This window comes from Lampris incognitus, chromosome 2 (genome assembly GCF_029633865.1).
Source record: "Lampris incognitus isolate fLamInc1 chromosome 2, fLamInc1.hap2, whole genome shotgun sequence".
Taxonomy (NCBI): domain Eukaryota; kingdom Metazoa; phylum Chordata; class Actinopteri; order Lampriformes; family Lampridae; genus Lampris; species Lampris incognitus.
The window spans coordinates 42,256,738-42,270,299 of NC_079212.1; the positions used below are offsets into that span (position 1 = coordinate 42,256,738).

The 13,562-nt window shown below is 46.0% G+C and overlaps 1 protein-coding gene across 1 annotated transcript in view; it reads right to left on the reverse strand.

Annotated features, from left to right (window-relative positions):
• The window catches only part of nphp4 (nephronophthisis 4), a 309,249-nt gene that overhangs the window by 177,912 nt on the left and 117,775 nt on the right, over nt 1-13,562 (reverse strand). The window contains exons 9-10 of the mRNA XM_056302210.1: nt 12,886-13,070; nt 3,252-3,387 (exon numbers count right to left, since the gene is read on the reverse strand). Of these exons, the coding sequence (XP_056158185.1) occupies nt 3,252-3,387; nt 12,886-13,070 (321 nt within the window). The remainder of the gene's footprint in view (nt 1-3,251; nt 3,388-12,885; nt 13,071-13,562) is intronic.

Consider the following 13,562-nt stretch of genomic DNA (forward strand, 5'->3'; position numbering starts at 1 on the left):
CGGGGATTCAAACCGGCGATCCCCATGTTGGTAGGCAACAGAATAGACTGCTACGCTACCCAGGTGCCCTTCCTGCCTCTTTAATATTGGGTGAAGCACTGTAGCCTGTCCCCTCCCCCTACCATTTACTGTCCAGTATATCAGATATTAGATTATTATTATTATTATTATAACTCATCAGAAAGCCTTTTGTCCCCCTCTGTGATAACTCAGATTACAGTAGTCACATTTTGGCACTTTTTGACCAAATCTGATTCAGATTTATCAACGTTTCCATTAGTGTGAAATGCTCAAGTACTGGGAATCTTCAAATGTTGAGATCCCATGAGAGGTCACCTGAAAATACTTCAGAGTCGCCCCCTCCTCTACTCCATTACATTGTCAAGTGTGGATTACGGCACAAAAATCACAGTGCCGCCATTACAACATCAGAAGTGAAGTATGTGGTGAGTGAGATGTGGCTCATGGCTGCCAGTTTTGGCCATTTTTGAGCAAATGAGTCTATGAAACACGAATCCTTTATTTCCAGTTCTCTGTATTTCAAACCTGTGTCCGCCCTGCCTCAGCAGAGATGTGAATAATGTTGGACTACTAACCGTCATCCCGTTACAGAAACGCTCTGCTGGCTGTCAAGTGACTGAAGAGGTAAGAATGGACGAATAAATGCACAAAACGCACATGCATGGTGACTCCGACGCCTGAGAGGCTGCTTGTTTTTAACGCCTCTTTTAATTGGTAATCGAGTGACCCATGCTTGCATAAGGGACAACACAAAGACATGCGCACATATACTCAAATTGCGGGTCCATCCGCGGTATTCGGTAAGTGCTTGTAGGCACACCCACCCACCCACACACACCATTGCTGAGATCTTCCTGTGGTTTGCCGTGCCATCAGCGGCTGTGAGCGGTGACGTTTCATTTGGAAGTGACACCGTCCCTGGGGACATGCTGATTCTTTCTGTCAATGTCTCTCTCTCTCTCTCTCTCTCTCTCTCTCTCTCTCTCTCTCTCTCTCTCTCTCTCTCTCTCTCTCTCTCTCTCTCTCTCTCTCTCTCTCTCTCTCTCTCTCTCTCTCTCTCTCTCTCTCTCTCTCTCTCTCTCTCTCTCTCTCTCTCTCTCTCTCTCTCTCTCTCTGCGATTTTCTCTCAGGGGGGGAAAAAATCAATCAGTTCTTTCTACAGTGATGACAACATCATAATGAGTTCCTCTGGACAAAAAAAAAAACTTGTTTAAGGAAGTCTAAAGTTAATAAAATGGCGGCGTCCGGGTGGTGTGGCGGTCTATTGTGTTGCCTACCAACACGGGGCTCACCGGATCGAATCCCTGAGTTGCCTCCAGCGTGGTCGGGCGTCCCTACAGACACATTTGGCCGTGTTTCCGGGTGGGAAGCCGAATGTGGGTATGCATTCTGGTCGCTGCACTAGCGCCTCCTCTGGTTGGTCGGGCGCCTGTTGGGGGGGGGGGGGATAGCGTGATCCTCCCACGTGCTACGTCCCCCTGGTGAAACTCCTCAATGTCAGGTGAAAAGAAGCGGCTGGCGACTCCACACGTATGGGAGGAGGCATGTGGTAGTCTGCAGCCCTCCCCGGATGGGCAGAGGGGGTTGGAGCAGCAACCGGAATGGCTCGGAAGAGTGGGGTAATTGGCCGGGTACAAGTGGGGAGAAAAAGGGAGGAAAAAAAATTCATCAAAATGGCAATAGGATGATCACAAGTACGTTTTTTTCTTTTGTGTATGTGAGGTGGTGGTGTGTGTGTGTGTGTGTGTGTGTGTAGTCTGACACGTCTTTGCATCTGTGTACGTGTCTGTTTATATAATATGGCATCTGTGTGTGTTTGCATGTGCGCGTCTCTCATCAGATGTGGACTGTGTGCATGCTGGGCTGCAGAGGTGTAAACATTTGGCTGGGGTCAGTTCACAGCTTGGCTGCAGGTGCCGGCTGCAGCTCGATATTTCCTCACAGATGCTGCCGGCGGAGGAACTTCAAACGATCGGCCTGCTGAGAAAAGAGTGCCGACCGAACACCGATGTACTGGGCGAAAGAGGGTGAAACTCCAACTCTTCTTGTTCCAGTGCTTGTGAAGTTGCACGGATCTTTATTTTAAATAATAATTGCCATATTGACTCCGATGCCTGAACGCGAGTCTCCGCAAGACAGCATAGCGTGGTTAAGCGGGACAATGAGAGGGAGAGCTGGCGAATTCAGTTCAGTACATCCCGATTGGATCCGTTCTCCTATGGCGCCTCCCTCCAGTCGCACACTTCCATCCCTCTGCCCCCTTCCTCCGTTCCCCTCTCCTCCTGTTTGTTTACAGAGGTTGTCTGGCCAAGGGTGCCTTCTTTAATTTCCTCTGGGAGACAACAGAGGGAGATGAAGTGAGTGATACTCCAAGGGCGGGGAACGTCTCACTGAGGAGGGCGTGGGCAGCACGGATGGGAGGGCAGGAGGGATGGAACACACGGTCGGAGTGTGTGTGTGTGTGTGTGTGTGTGTGTGTGTGTGTGTGTGTGTGTGTGTGTGTGTGTGTGTGTGTGTGTGTGTGTGTGTTAGGGGCGGAGCAGGGAGTAGGGGAGACGACAATCCCTCATTTGTCATCAGAAAGCGTAGTACTTCATGCGTGTCATGTATGAGAGCGTAAGATAATGAGGTTGAGGTAAAAAAAAAAAAAACTGGACAAAATGTGAATATAAATAAAGACATATTAATCACTCATCTGTCCATCTATCTACCCATCATCTGTATGCGTGATTTTGGGTGGGAAGGCGGGTGTTTGTCTTTTTGGGATTTTTTTCCCCCTTAATAATACTTGGCCAATCACCCCTCTTCTGAGCTGTCCCGGTCTCTGCTCCACCCCCTCTGCAGCTCCGGGGAGGGCTGCAGAGTGCAGACTACCACATGCCTCCTTCCATGCATGTGGAGTCGCCAGCTGCTTCTTTTCACCTGACAGTGAGGAGTTTCACCGGGGGGACGTAGCGTGTGGGAGGATCACGCTATCCCCCCCCCCCCGAACGGGTGCCCCGACCCACCAGAGGAGGCACTAGTGCAGCGACAAGGATGCACACCCACATCTAGCTTCCCACCCGTAGACGCAGCCGATGGTGTCTGTAGGGACGCCCAACCAAGCCAGAGGTGTAACACGGGGATTCGAACCGCCGATCCCGGTGGTGGTAGGCAACGGAATAGTCTGCCACGCTACCTGGGTGCCTTGGTGTTTGTCATAGTTAACCATGTTTGCGTGTCCCTCTTACCGTGGTCTTGTTGCGCATGGGAGCAGAGAAGACATACTCCAGCTGGAAGACGATCCCCACGGCCCTGTGATTGGTCAGCCTCAGCTCCAAGCTGCTGCGGAGGGCCAAGACTTGTGGAAGGGCCACTGATGCAGAGCTGAGGAGACAGAGCATGTGCACATGCGCGCACACACAAAGACACACACTCACACCAATAAATACAGGACAAGTGAAGGGTTGCGGTACGAGAGCGCCTGAGGGAAACACACGAAGCCAGACCAGGAAGGACTGAGGCGGCGAGAGAAGCGACAGCAGAAAGGACGGGGTTGAAAGCAAGAGGGATGAGAGAACGGATGGAAGGACGGCGGGGGAAAAAAACAAAGGAATGGAGCCAGGGAAGGAAGAACGGAAACAAGAGAGAACGGCAGGATTGCCAGCCAGGCACGAGGCCCTGGAGGCGGCGAGGCCCTGTACGGCGGAACGCTTCACACAGCCCGCATCACGGTTCTGACTACAAAGAGCCCAGTCTCTCACTTGTTTTAACAATGAATTTTCCACCAAACAGAAAAAAAGCTTCGTCTCTTGCCAGTGTGTTCTGGAGTCTGTTGGAGGAGTTACACTCGCTAGCAGACCTTCGCTGGCAAGTGGCGGCGTCCTGCGTGAGCAATGCAGCAACACACTTGATACTCGCCATTCACAGTTTACACACACCACGGGCGACGGCATACTGTGGAAAGCTGGCATGTCACAAGACCGGGTGGAGCGCTGTTTGTTTTTCTCTCTGCTTCATGAAATCCCTCTGGAGAGAGGAGAAGACCGCGGGCCCTGGTTTCTTGACGGCTCGAGGCCGGCTGCAGCGCCAACGCAGACCCAGTGACAATTCCATTGGGTGCAAGGTGGTCATCCTGGTCGCTGCTCCACCCCCTCTGCCGATCCGGGGAGGGCTGCAGACTACCACATGCCTCCTCTGATACATGTGGAGTCGCAAGCCACTTCTTTTCACCTGACAGTGAGGAGTTCCGCCAGGGGGACGTAGCACATAGGAGGATCACGCTATCCCCCCCCCCGAACAGGCGCCCTGACCGACCAGAGGAGACGCTAGAGCAGCAACTAGGACACATACCCACGTCCAGCTTCCCACCCACAGGCACGGCCAATTGTGTTTGTAGGGACGCCCGACCAAGCCAGAGATGACATGGGGATTTGAACCGGCGATCTCCGTGTTGGTAGGCAACAGAATAGACCGCTACGCCACCCAGACGCCCAGTGATGGGGATTTCAATATTTCAATTAACCTCATTTAACTTGAAAGAACGAACTGATTGCCTAGGCTAACTGATCCGTGAGCACAACTATCTAAGGTCTCCTGCTGTGTTCATAGGATGCACAGGAAAGAGAGGAAGACGCTGGTGGGAACGAACCAGGGGTGGGCAATCTTATCCAGAGAGGGCTGGTATGGGTGCAGGTTTTTGTTCCAACCAAGCAGTTACACACCTGATCCCACTAATCAACCAGTAGAGTCTTTGCTGAGGAACCTGATTAGGAGACACAGGTGTGTAACTGCTTGGTTGGAACAAAGACCTGCACCCACACCGGCCCTCTCCGGATAAGACTGCCGACTCCTGTATGGTAGCCTGTCATATAATCATGTTTGCGTGTTGTCTCATATCACATTGGAATTGGTGTTAGTGTCTGTTGTATGTGCACTTGGCGACTCCGCATCTTCCAAACAAGGACATCAGTTTCCTCCTAGGAGAAGCTCTTCTGCCTTAAATGGTCTGGACTAAATGGTTTGGACTTCTGCCGTCCATTACGACATGGGCAGTCCACCATGACAGAGACGGCACTGCTTTTAAAAGGGAATGAGAGGAGCTGATTTGATTGGCCGTAATTGAGGACAACCCCCACCACTGCTACTGATCATTTATTCCTTCTACTCCAACCCTTTTTCAACTGTGCCCCCATTGTGCCCGGTTACTGCCAGCGCGGCATGTCCCAAAATTAGCAAGAAAAGTATTGGCCACACCTTCAATCGACTCGCACCGTGAACTAGCACCAGCATCTTCGACTGCACTCTGACCCGGAAACCAGAGCCCTGTAACTTTTTTTCCCTCTTTCCCCTCTCTGTCTAAACACAACAGAAAGGCAAGCAAGACAGACTGCTGACTTTCCCTGGCAGCATGTGGGCAGGGAAAGGGAAACACCACAATTACTGCCTACTTGTATGCTCAGGTTATCATAAACAGGCCACTCCCCCCCCCCCCCGTGTTGAGCCTTTTCCTCACAGCTTCCCTTTATAAGATAACAGATGCGAGGCCAACTGCTAAGCAATGCAATGCAAGGTATTATTTGGATGATTATGGTTTGTCATATAATGTGGTAATTGTGTGGGGAGGTGTTGTGATTGCTGGTTTGTGTGTGGAAAAGCTGTCTCCATGCGTGCGCACAAACACATGCACAAATTCTCTCGCTGTCGAGACACCCACGTAATTGCCGTATGGGCTGAAGTCTCACGTAAACAGTCATCCATAGCGGCAAATACTATATAAATCTCAGTTCACGTCCATTAACAAAAGAGAATCACTTGTCAATGTTTGCAGTTTTCTCCAAGTTCCGGGTGGGTCTTCTTATTTTAATTTGAATACGCAAGTATCTACCCAAAATATATATTTCAGACAATAAAACAGATTGCCACTGCCAAAATCCTATGTGCCTCTTCCTGGACTTGCATTGAAGGAAATGGTGCCATTAAATAAGTGAACAAACAGCCATCAGAAGCAGCTTCTGACTGGCAGTGGCCGGTAAGTCCTGAACATTGGTGCAAACCATTTGGCTTTTTAACTGGTCAACAAATTAGGTACTCTGAAGACAATGTGGTCAGTGAAATGGCCATTCATTAAATTCTGGCAAGATGGGAAGTGGTCAAAAAATAAATGCTGAGAGCGATGAAATGCATTCCTCAGATATGAAATGCTCTGCACTTATTTCAAGTTATTCCAGCGATTACACAATGCAACAATTAATGAATAAAATAATAAGAAGAAGACACTTTATTCGTTATTGTACAAACATTCAATGAAATTTATTCTCTGCATTTAACCCATCCTAGCTGTGTAGCTAGGATGGGCACCCGCGGACCAACTCCAGTACTTCTTTCCATTGCCTTGCTCAGAGGCAGAGACAGGAGTATTAACCCTAACGTGCATGTCTTTTTTGATGGCAGTCACGGGGAGAACATGCAAACTCCACACAGAAAGGACCTGGGATGGCCTGGGGTTCGAACCCAGGGCCTTCTTGCTGTGAGGCAATAGTGCTAACCACTGGGCCACCGTGCTGCCCAATGTAGTAGCTGCTACTGCATTTAGCTGAAGTTCTTGCAGATACTATGCGGCCTTAAACCACCAGTTTGGAAAAGAAATAATGTAATCCATTTTTCACAAAGAAAGCTCACTCTGGCATCCTTAAGCCTTCTGCAGACATCATTAGTATTACCGGGGTGTAAGGTTATTGGTAATGTACTACCTCAGGCCCCCAGGGACTGGATCCCTTATGTAACAAACATGTCAGTGATTTTCTCAGGCTGCCCTCCAAATGTACAACTGTATTTTCAATCAGCTCCAAGGTCTTAGGGGATTTTCACCCCCTCCTATCTCGATATCCACTGTTTGTCCCAAACTTATACACCTGGCATTTGATTACAGCAGCCCTACTAGTAAGTGCAGTTATGTGGCAGAGATAACCCCAAGTTGCATGTGCATTTCTTTTGTTTTTTTTTATGTTCATGTTGTTCCTAATTTAGCATTGCATGGCCTAAACATTTTCTTCTTCTTCTTTCAGCTTGTTCTCCATTTCTCAGGGGTCACCACAGCAGATTGTTGCCCTCCATAGCTTTTTGTCTGATGCATCCCTCTTCTGCAGTCCAACCCTCCTCATGTCCTCCTCTATCTGGTATCGCCATCTTTTCCTCAGTCTTCCTCTTTTTCTTTTGCCAGGTATTTCCATGTACCTTCTTTCCTATATATTCTATGCCTCCTCTCTGTAGATGTCCAAACCATCTCACAATCTTGTCTCTCTCAACTTCTCATACATTCCTCTGATCTTGAACATAGCTCTCGCTTCATTTCTCTTCTGGTCTTTTCTAGTCACTCCCAAGAACCTATGCAGCATGTTCATCTCTGCTACCTGTAATGTAGATTCTAGCCTCTCTGTTGTTGTCAATGCTCCCATACCATACGGCATGGCAGGCCTTACCATTGATTTGTATACTTTGCCCTTTACCCTCAACGGCATTTTTTTTTGTCACAAAGTACTTCCAGCTACCTTTCTCCATGAATTCCATCCAAATTGTATTTTTCTTGACTTCCTTCTTACCACCACCTTCTGTCTGTATTGTCGATCCTAAGTACTTGAACTCTAACTTCTCCACCTGAGATCAATCCTGGACATCCTACTTGCTTATATAGTATATACACAGGTACTCAGTCTTTGTTCTGCTGATCTTTAGTCCTCTAATCTCTAGCGGCTCTCTCCAATCTTCAAGATCTCTCTTCAATCTTTCCTTGCCCTCGTTTGCTAGCATGATGTCATCAGCAAACATCATGCTCCATTATTGGCTCTTTCTTAAGATGTTCTGTGAGGCTGTCTGTCAGTATCACAAACAGGAAAGGGCTCAACGCCAATCCTTGATGATGTCCTACCTTTACCTCATACTCTATTGTTGTTCCCAATGCACATTGAACTATGGTCTTACAGTCCCTGTATATGTCCTGAATTATGCTGATGTAATTTTCTGCCACTCCCTTCGCTCTCAAGCAATACCACAACTCCTCTCTCAGTACTCTGTCACATGCCTTCTCCAAATCAATAAATACACAGTGCAATTCTTTGTCCTTCAATGTATTTTTCAGCTAAGGTCCTGAGTACAAATATCGCATGGCCTAAACATATCAAAACAGAAGAAGAAAAAAAAAAGAGTGTGCATGACTCATTTGACAGCCGTATCCCTGGATTATCATGTCACTTGGATATGAAACCCTATCATACACTATACCAGGGACCTATTCTGTCTTCTGTACAGCTCCCACTATCCCCACAGACTTGCTAACACAACGTCACTGAGTCATCTCTGAGACATACAGTGACCTTATCTCACATATAACGTGCAACTCTCCAGTCCCACTGAACCTGCCATGTCTTGGCACAGTGTCCACCCTACTTTTAACATGCTAAAGCCATCTGTCCGCAGCAGTGGAGGAGCTGAACCCATCTGTTTTACTGCTGATGTAAGAGAGCCCCTCTGACACAGCCACCACTGCTGACCTTGCAGGAGCTGATCCAGTGTGACGGGGTTAACGCTGGGTGTCATTGTGTTTCAGTAAAACTGCGGGGAAAATGCAGAGGGGAGCTACGGTTCTTTCACTGCCTATGAAATAAAACCAGCCATTGTTTATCGAGGATTGAGCTTTAGATGGAATGGTCAAAGGGGTGCCATTTAAACTGTAAATTATGGCATCGAGAAGTGGCTGGGCGGTGGTAGGAAGCAAGTTATTTGACACCGTTAATCTTGGACCAAGGTCCATTACCTACTTAATGAAATACAAGCAAACATTTAGACCTAATATATTACGCTGTGTGTGTGTTTGAATGTAAAACGTGTCTTTGGTCAACGTCTGTGTGTGTGTGTATATATATATATATATATATATATATATATATATACATATATATATATATATATACACACACACACACACACACACACACGCACACACAACCAGGTTTTTCTATCCTAATGGGGACATTTGGTCCCCATTAGGATAGAAAAACCTGAAACCACTTACATTGTGGGGACATTTTGTAGGTCCCCATGAGGAAAATGGACCATTTTAGGGTTAGGATTTGGGTTTAGGGTTACGATTAGAATTAGGATTAGGGATGCCCCCCGAAACCCGGTTCTAAACGGGAACTGGTTCTAAATTAGTAAAAACCGCAGCATTTTTAAGATCCGACGTTTTCGGTTCTGCTATCGGTAGTCGGTAGGTACTCGATAAATCATGGAGTGAGATTTATATTGTGGCAATTGTGTTTTTCGAGGAATTTAAACGTCGCGAACATAATCTTGTTCGCCGTTTTCTCCATCTCTCTGTCTCTCTCTCTTACTGCGCGAGGGGCGGGGCTGTGCTGTGCTCCACACACTCGCTCACGCACGCACAGACAGCTCTGCTCAAGGGCTCATCATGGTGGAAAGAACTAAACGCTCAAAAGTTTGGGTATATTTTTCAAAAGTCGATGACTACAACGCTCGTTGCCACAAGTGCAACAAATCATTTGCCAGTAAGGGTGGCAATACAAGCAATCTGTCGAAACATCTTTTGTCGAAACATGGTATTAATCTGCAGAAATGTGGAGTTTTCCACTGCTTTGCTCGTAGTGTTCCATCCACGTCCACTGCAGGTAAGCTGTATGAGCCATAGATACGGAGTTAGCTAGGCTAATAACGAATTATTACGAATAGGCCAATAAATAAAATATAATTGCTTAGCTAATTGTTTAGCTACAAATATATAAGCCATAGATACGGAGTTAGCTAGCCTAATAACGATTTATTACGAATAGGCCAATAAATACAACTGCTTAGCTAATTGTTTAGCTACAAATATATAAGCCATAGATACGGAGTTAGCTAGGCTAATAACGAATTATTACGAATAGGCCAATAAATAAAATATAATTGCTTAGCTAATTGTTTAGCTACAAATATATAAGCCATAGATACGGAGTTAGCTAGGCTAATAACGAATTATTACGAATAGGCCAATAAATAAAATATAATTGCTTAGCTAATTGTTTAGCTACAAATATATAAGCCATAGATACGGAGTTAGCTAGGCTAATAACGAATTATTACGAATAGGCCAATAAATACAATATAATTGCTTAGCTAATTGTTTAGCTACAAATATATAAGCCATAGATATGGAGTTAGCTAGGCTAATAGCCGGGGACACTATAAGTCAGGAGAGATCACGACTCCTGCCGGAGAAGGCAGATATGTTGATTTTTCTGCAGAAGAACTGTTAGGTTAATGTTCTAGGTTCTTGTTTGTTTGAACTTCCGTTAGCATTTTGCTGTAAAAATTTATTTTTAATATATTTTTTTTCTTTATCTTTATCTACTTTTATTTTTTATCTTATTTGTTGTTGTTGAATGTTGATTATAAAGTCTATAATTCAGACGCATTTAAAACATTGCTGCTGCTGTTGAATAAATAATATTTGTTTATATTTATATAAAGTTATATAATAGAATAATAAAGCAATGTCGATTCTGTTCTTAATTAAGTGTCTTTTTTCTTGCATAATAATCAAAAAGAACCAATAAGAGTATCGATAAAGTACCGAACCGATAAGCAGTACCGATAAGAGTAGTAGTATCGATAAAATCCTAACGATACCCATCCCTAATTAGGATTAGGTTAAAGTTGGGGTAAGGGTTAAGGTTGGGCATGCAGTTATAATGGTTAAGGTTAGGGTTACAGGCTAGGGAATGAATGTAGTCAATGACGGGTCCCCACAAGTATAGGGGGACACGGTGTTTGTGTGTGTGTTTTGCCTTAACATATCAGCACTTGGGATATGAGAAACATATGGCTTGAATATAAGCAGATTTACTCACTGCAGCAGCTGATGCCTCACTGCAGAGTGATACGAAAGCCTTAAGAAGAAGTGTCTATTCTTTATGCTTTCTTTTAATTGAATAGCTGTGCACTTCAGAAAAGATCTTAAGGCTGTTTATGCAAACTACATTTTATTACTGATGGAACTGACTGGGGAAGGGGTGCTTATGGAGTTATGGACATTGTCAGATTACTCCAGCCTCCACCACAACAAGCACTCACTTGGGCATCAATTAGACCACACTCCTCTTCGTTGTTTATTCCGGGTCATAGGTTGCATCTATCTTGAGTGCTGGCCAAGCAAAGTTATTGAAGAATTGTTGCCAGTAACTGAAGTAACAATGAAACATTAACAGACAGGGTACTGGAAACAGTGACCATTTCATTCTTACATCTTAAAGGAAGTTGTCTTAAATAGTGTTCATTGCTTAAAAAAGCAGGCCAAGTATACTGCTTGACAGATGAATGTTTAAGAAGAACTCTCCGGGTTTGGGTTAGTGAGGGTTAGTCTGTTGCTTCAGAGTAGATTTGCAACAACTGCTACACTAACCTGTGTAACTTTTATCAGGCAAGATGACTGGGATACTGTAAATAATAAATTTTCAATCACTGAAAACCCAACAAAAGCGTAAGAGTAGGAGCAGGAGTCGGTGGGGTAGCACTGCAAATGTCTGCTTTTTCTTACATTCTGGGAGATCTCCTTTATAGGGCTTCTTCTTCTTTCGGATTGTTCTCTGTTTCTCAGGGGTCGCCACAGCAGATTTAATAGTTTCCATCAGTACCCCGTGAGGGCACAGTACCAATAGCGGTCGTTGTTAACCCGGGCCTTGAACGAGCCAGCATGGAGCCTTGACTGATCCGGTATGGTCTTGTCAATCCGCATAATGATTTGGCAAAGTTGTACATCAGATGCCCTTCTTGACACAACCACTAACCCTATGGACGGGGGCACAGGTAAAGTGCTGGACACCATCCCAGTATTCATGGACTTGCGCCCATGCCTGTCGCCTGAGCTCTCCTTTATGGGGCTAACTAATGTAAAACCACTTTAATTCATACTAAAATACTTTTTCTTCTTTTTTTGGGGGGGGTCCCCCCTTTTTGCTCCCCAATTGTAACCGGCCAATTGCCCAACTCTTCTGAGCCATCCCAGTCACTGCTCCACCCCCTCTGCTGATCCAGGGAGGGCTGCAGACTACCACATGCCTCCTCCGATAGATGTGGAGTCACCAGCCGCTTCCTTTCACCTGACAATGAGGAGTTTCACCAGGGGGATGTAGCACATGGGAGGATCACACTATTCCCTCCAGTCCCCCCCCCCCCCCCAAACAGGTGCACCAACTGACCAGAGAGGATGCTAGTGCAGCAACCAGGACACATACCCACATCCGGCTTCCCACCCACAGACACGGCCAATTGTGTCTGTAGTGACACCCGACCAAGCCGGAGGTTAACACAGGGATTTGAACCGGCGATCCCTATGTTACTTTTTCAAAAATTATGTTTTTGCTGTCTTTATAGGTTAACAAAATATTTAGCTTCTGCATATGCACAACAGTGACATGATTGGTACATATGTAGATATTATTTTTGTATGCAGATATAGTATTTACTCAGCAGTCATTGGGCGGCAGGCGGGAATGTGAATATGAATGTGTGTGTGTGTGTGTGTGTGTGTGTGTGTGTGTGTGTGTGTGTGTGTGTGTGTGTGTGTGTGTGTGTGTGTGTGTGAACCTGGCGGCCTGTCCAGGGTGTTTCCCCGCCTGCCGCCCAATGACTGCTGGGATAGGCTCCAGCATCCCCGTTACCCCGAGAGCAGGATAAGCGGTTCGGATAATGGATGGATATAGTATTTAGTATTTAGATAGAGTCTGTCTGTCTGATGGCAGAGTTATACTTTGCAATATTAGTCACTTGTGTAAATATGACAAACATAAAATAATATTCTTCACTCATGTGAATAATACAGTCTTAACTCACCCGTCCTTGGCCAAGGTGCTCTGTTTGGATGTACTGGCTGCCTGTGCCTTGCGCCCCAAAGCCTGTGGCTCCAGGACCACCACCAGGGGCCTCTCCAGGAAACACCAGCCATTGTGGACCCCAACGTGGAGCCTCCTTTCTTGGATGATAACCATCGTCAGGGTGCCGTCTGGTTCTGGCTGCTTCTAGAGATCAGGGGAAAAAAAAGAAAATTGAAAAATACCACATGCAAGGAAATCACAGAGGGGTGAGTTCACACATAGGGTTTGTGGGAGGTGGGGGTGGCTCTAAATCAGTTATATTCAATCATGTGCCATGGAGGGCCATGTGTCTGCATATGTATGGTTTTCAGTTGACGTACTGTTGAGTTAAATGAAAAGCTACAGACACATGGCTCTCCATGGCACAAGGTTAAATACCACTGATCTAAACCAAATAAACCAGTCTTCAACCGCTTCATGTCGGTCTTCTTCCAAAGCAACGAGAGGAATATTGCAGCCTCGACTGGGGTAACGCATGATGTAAGCGGTAGCAAGTAAGGCATCACTGTCAAAGGAGCAATTGGATATGCTAATCATGTAACTTTCCATTTGTCTTCCGTTAACAAACCAAACTGATGCCAGAGGTTAAATTTGGAGAGCGACAGATAGGAAGGACTTACTGGATTAAAACAACCC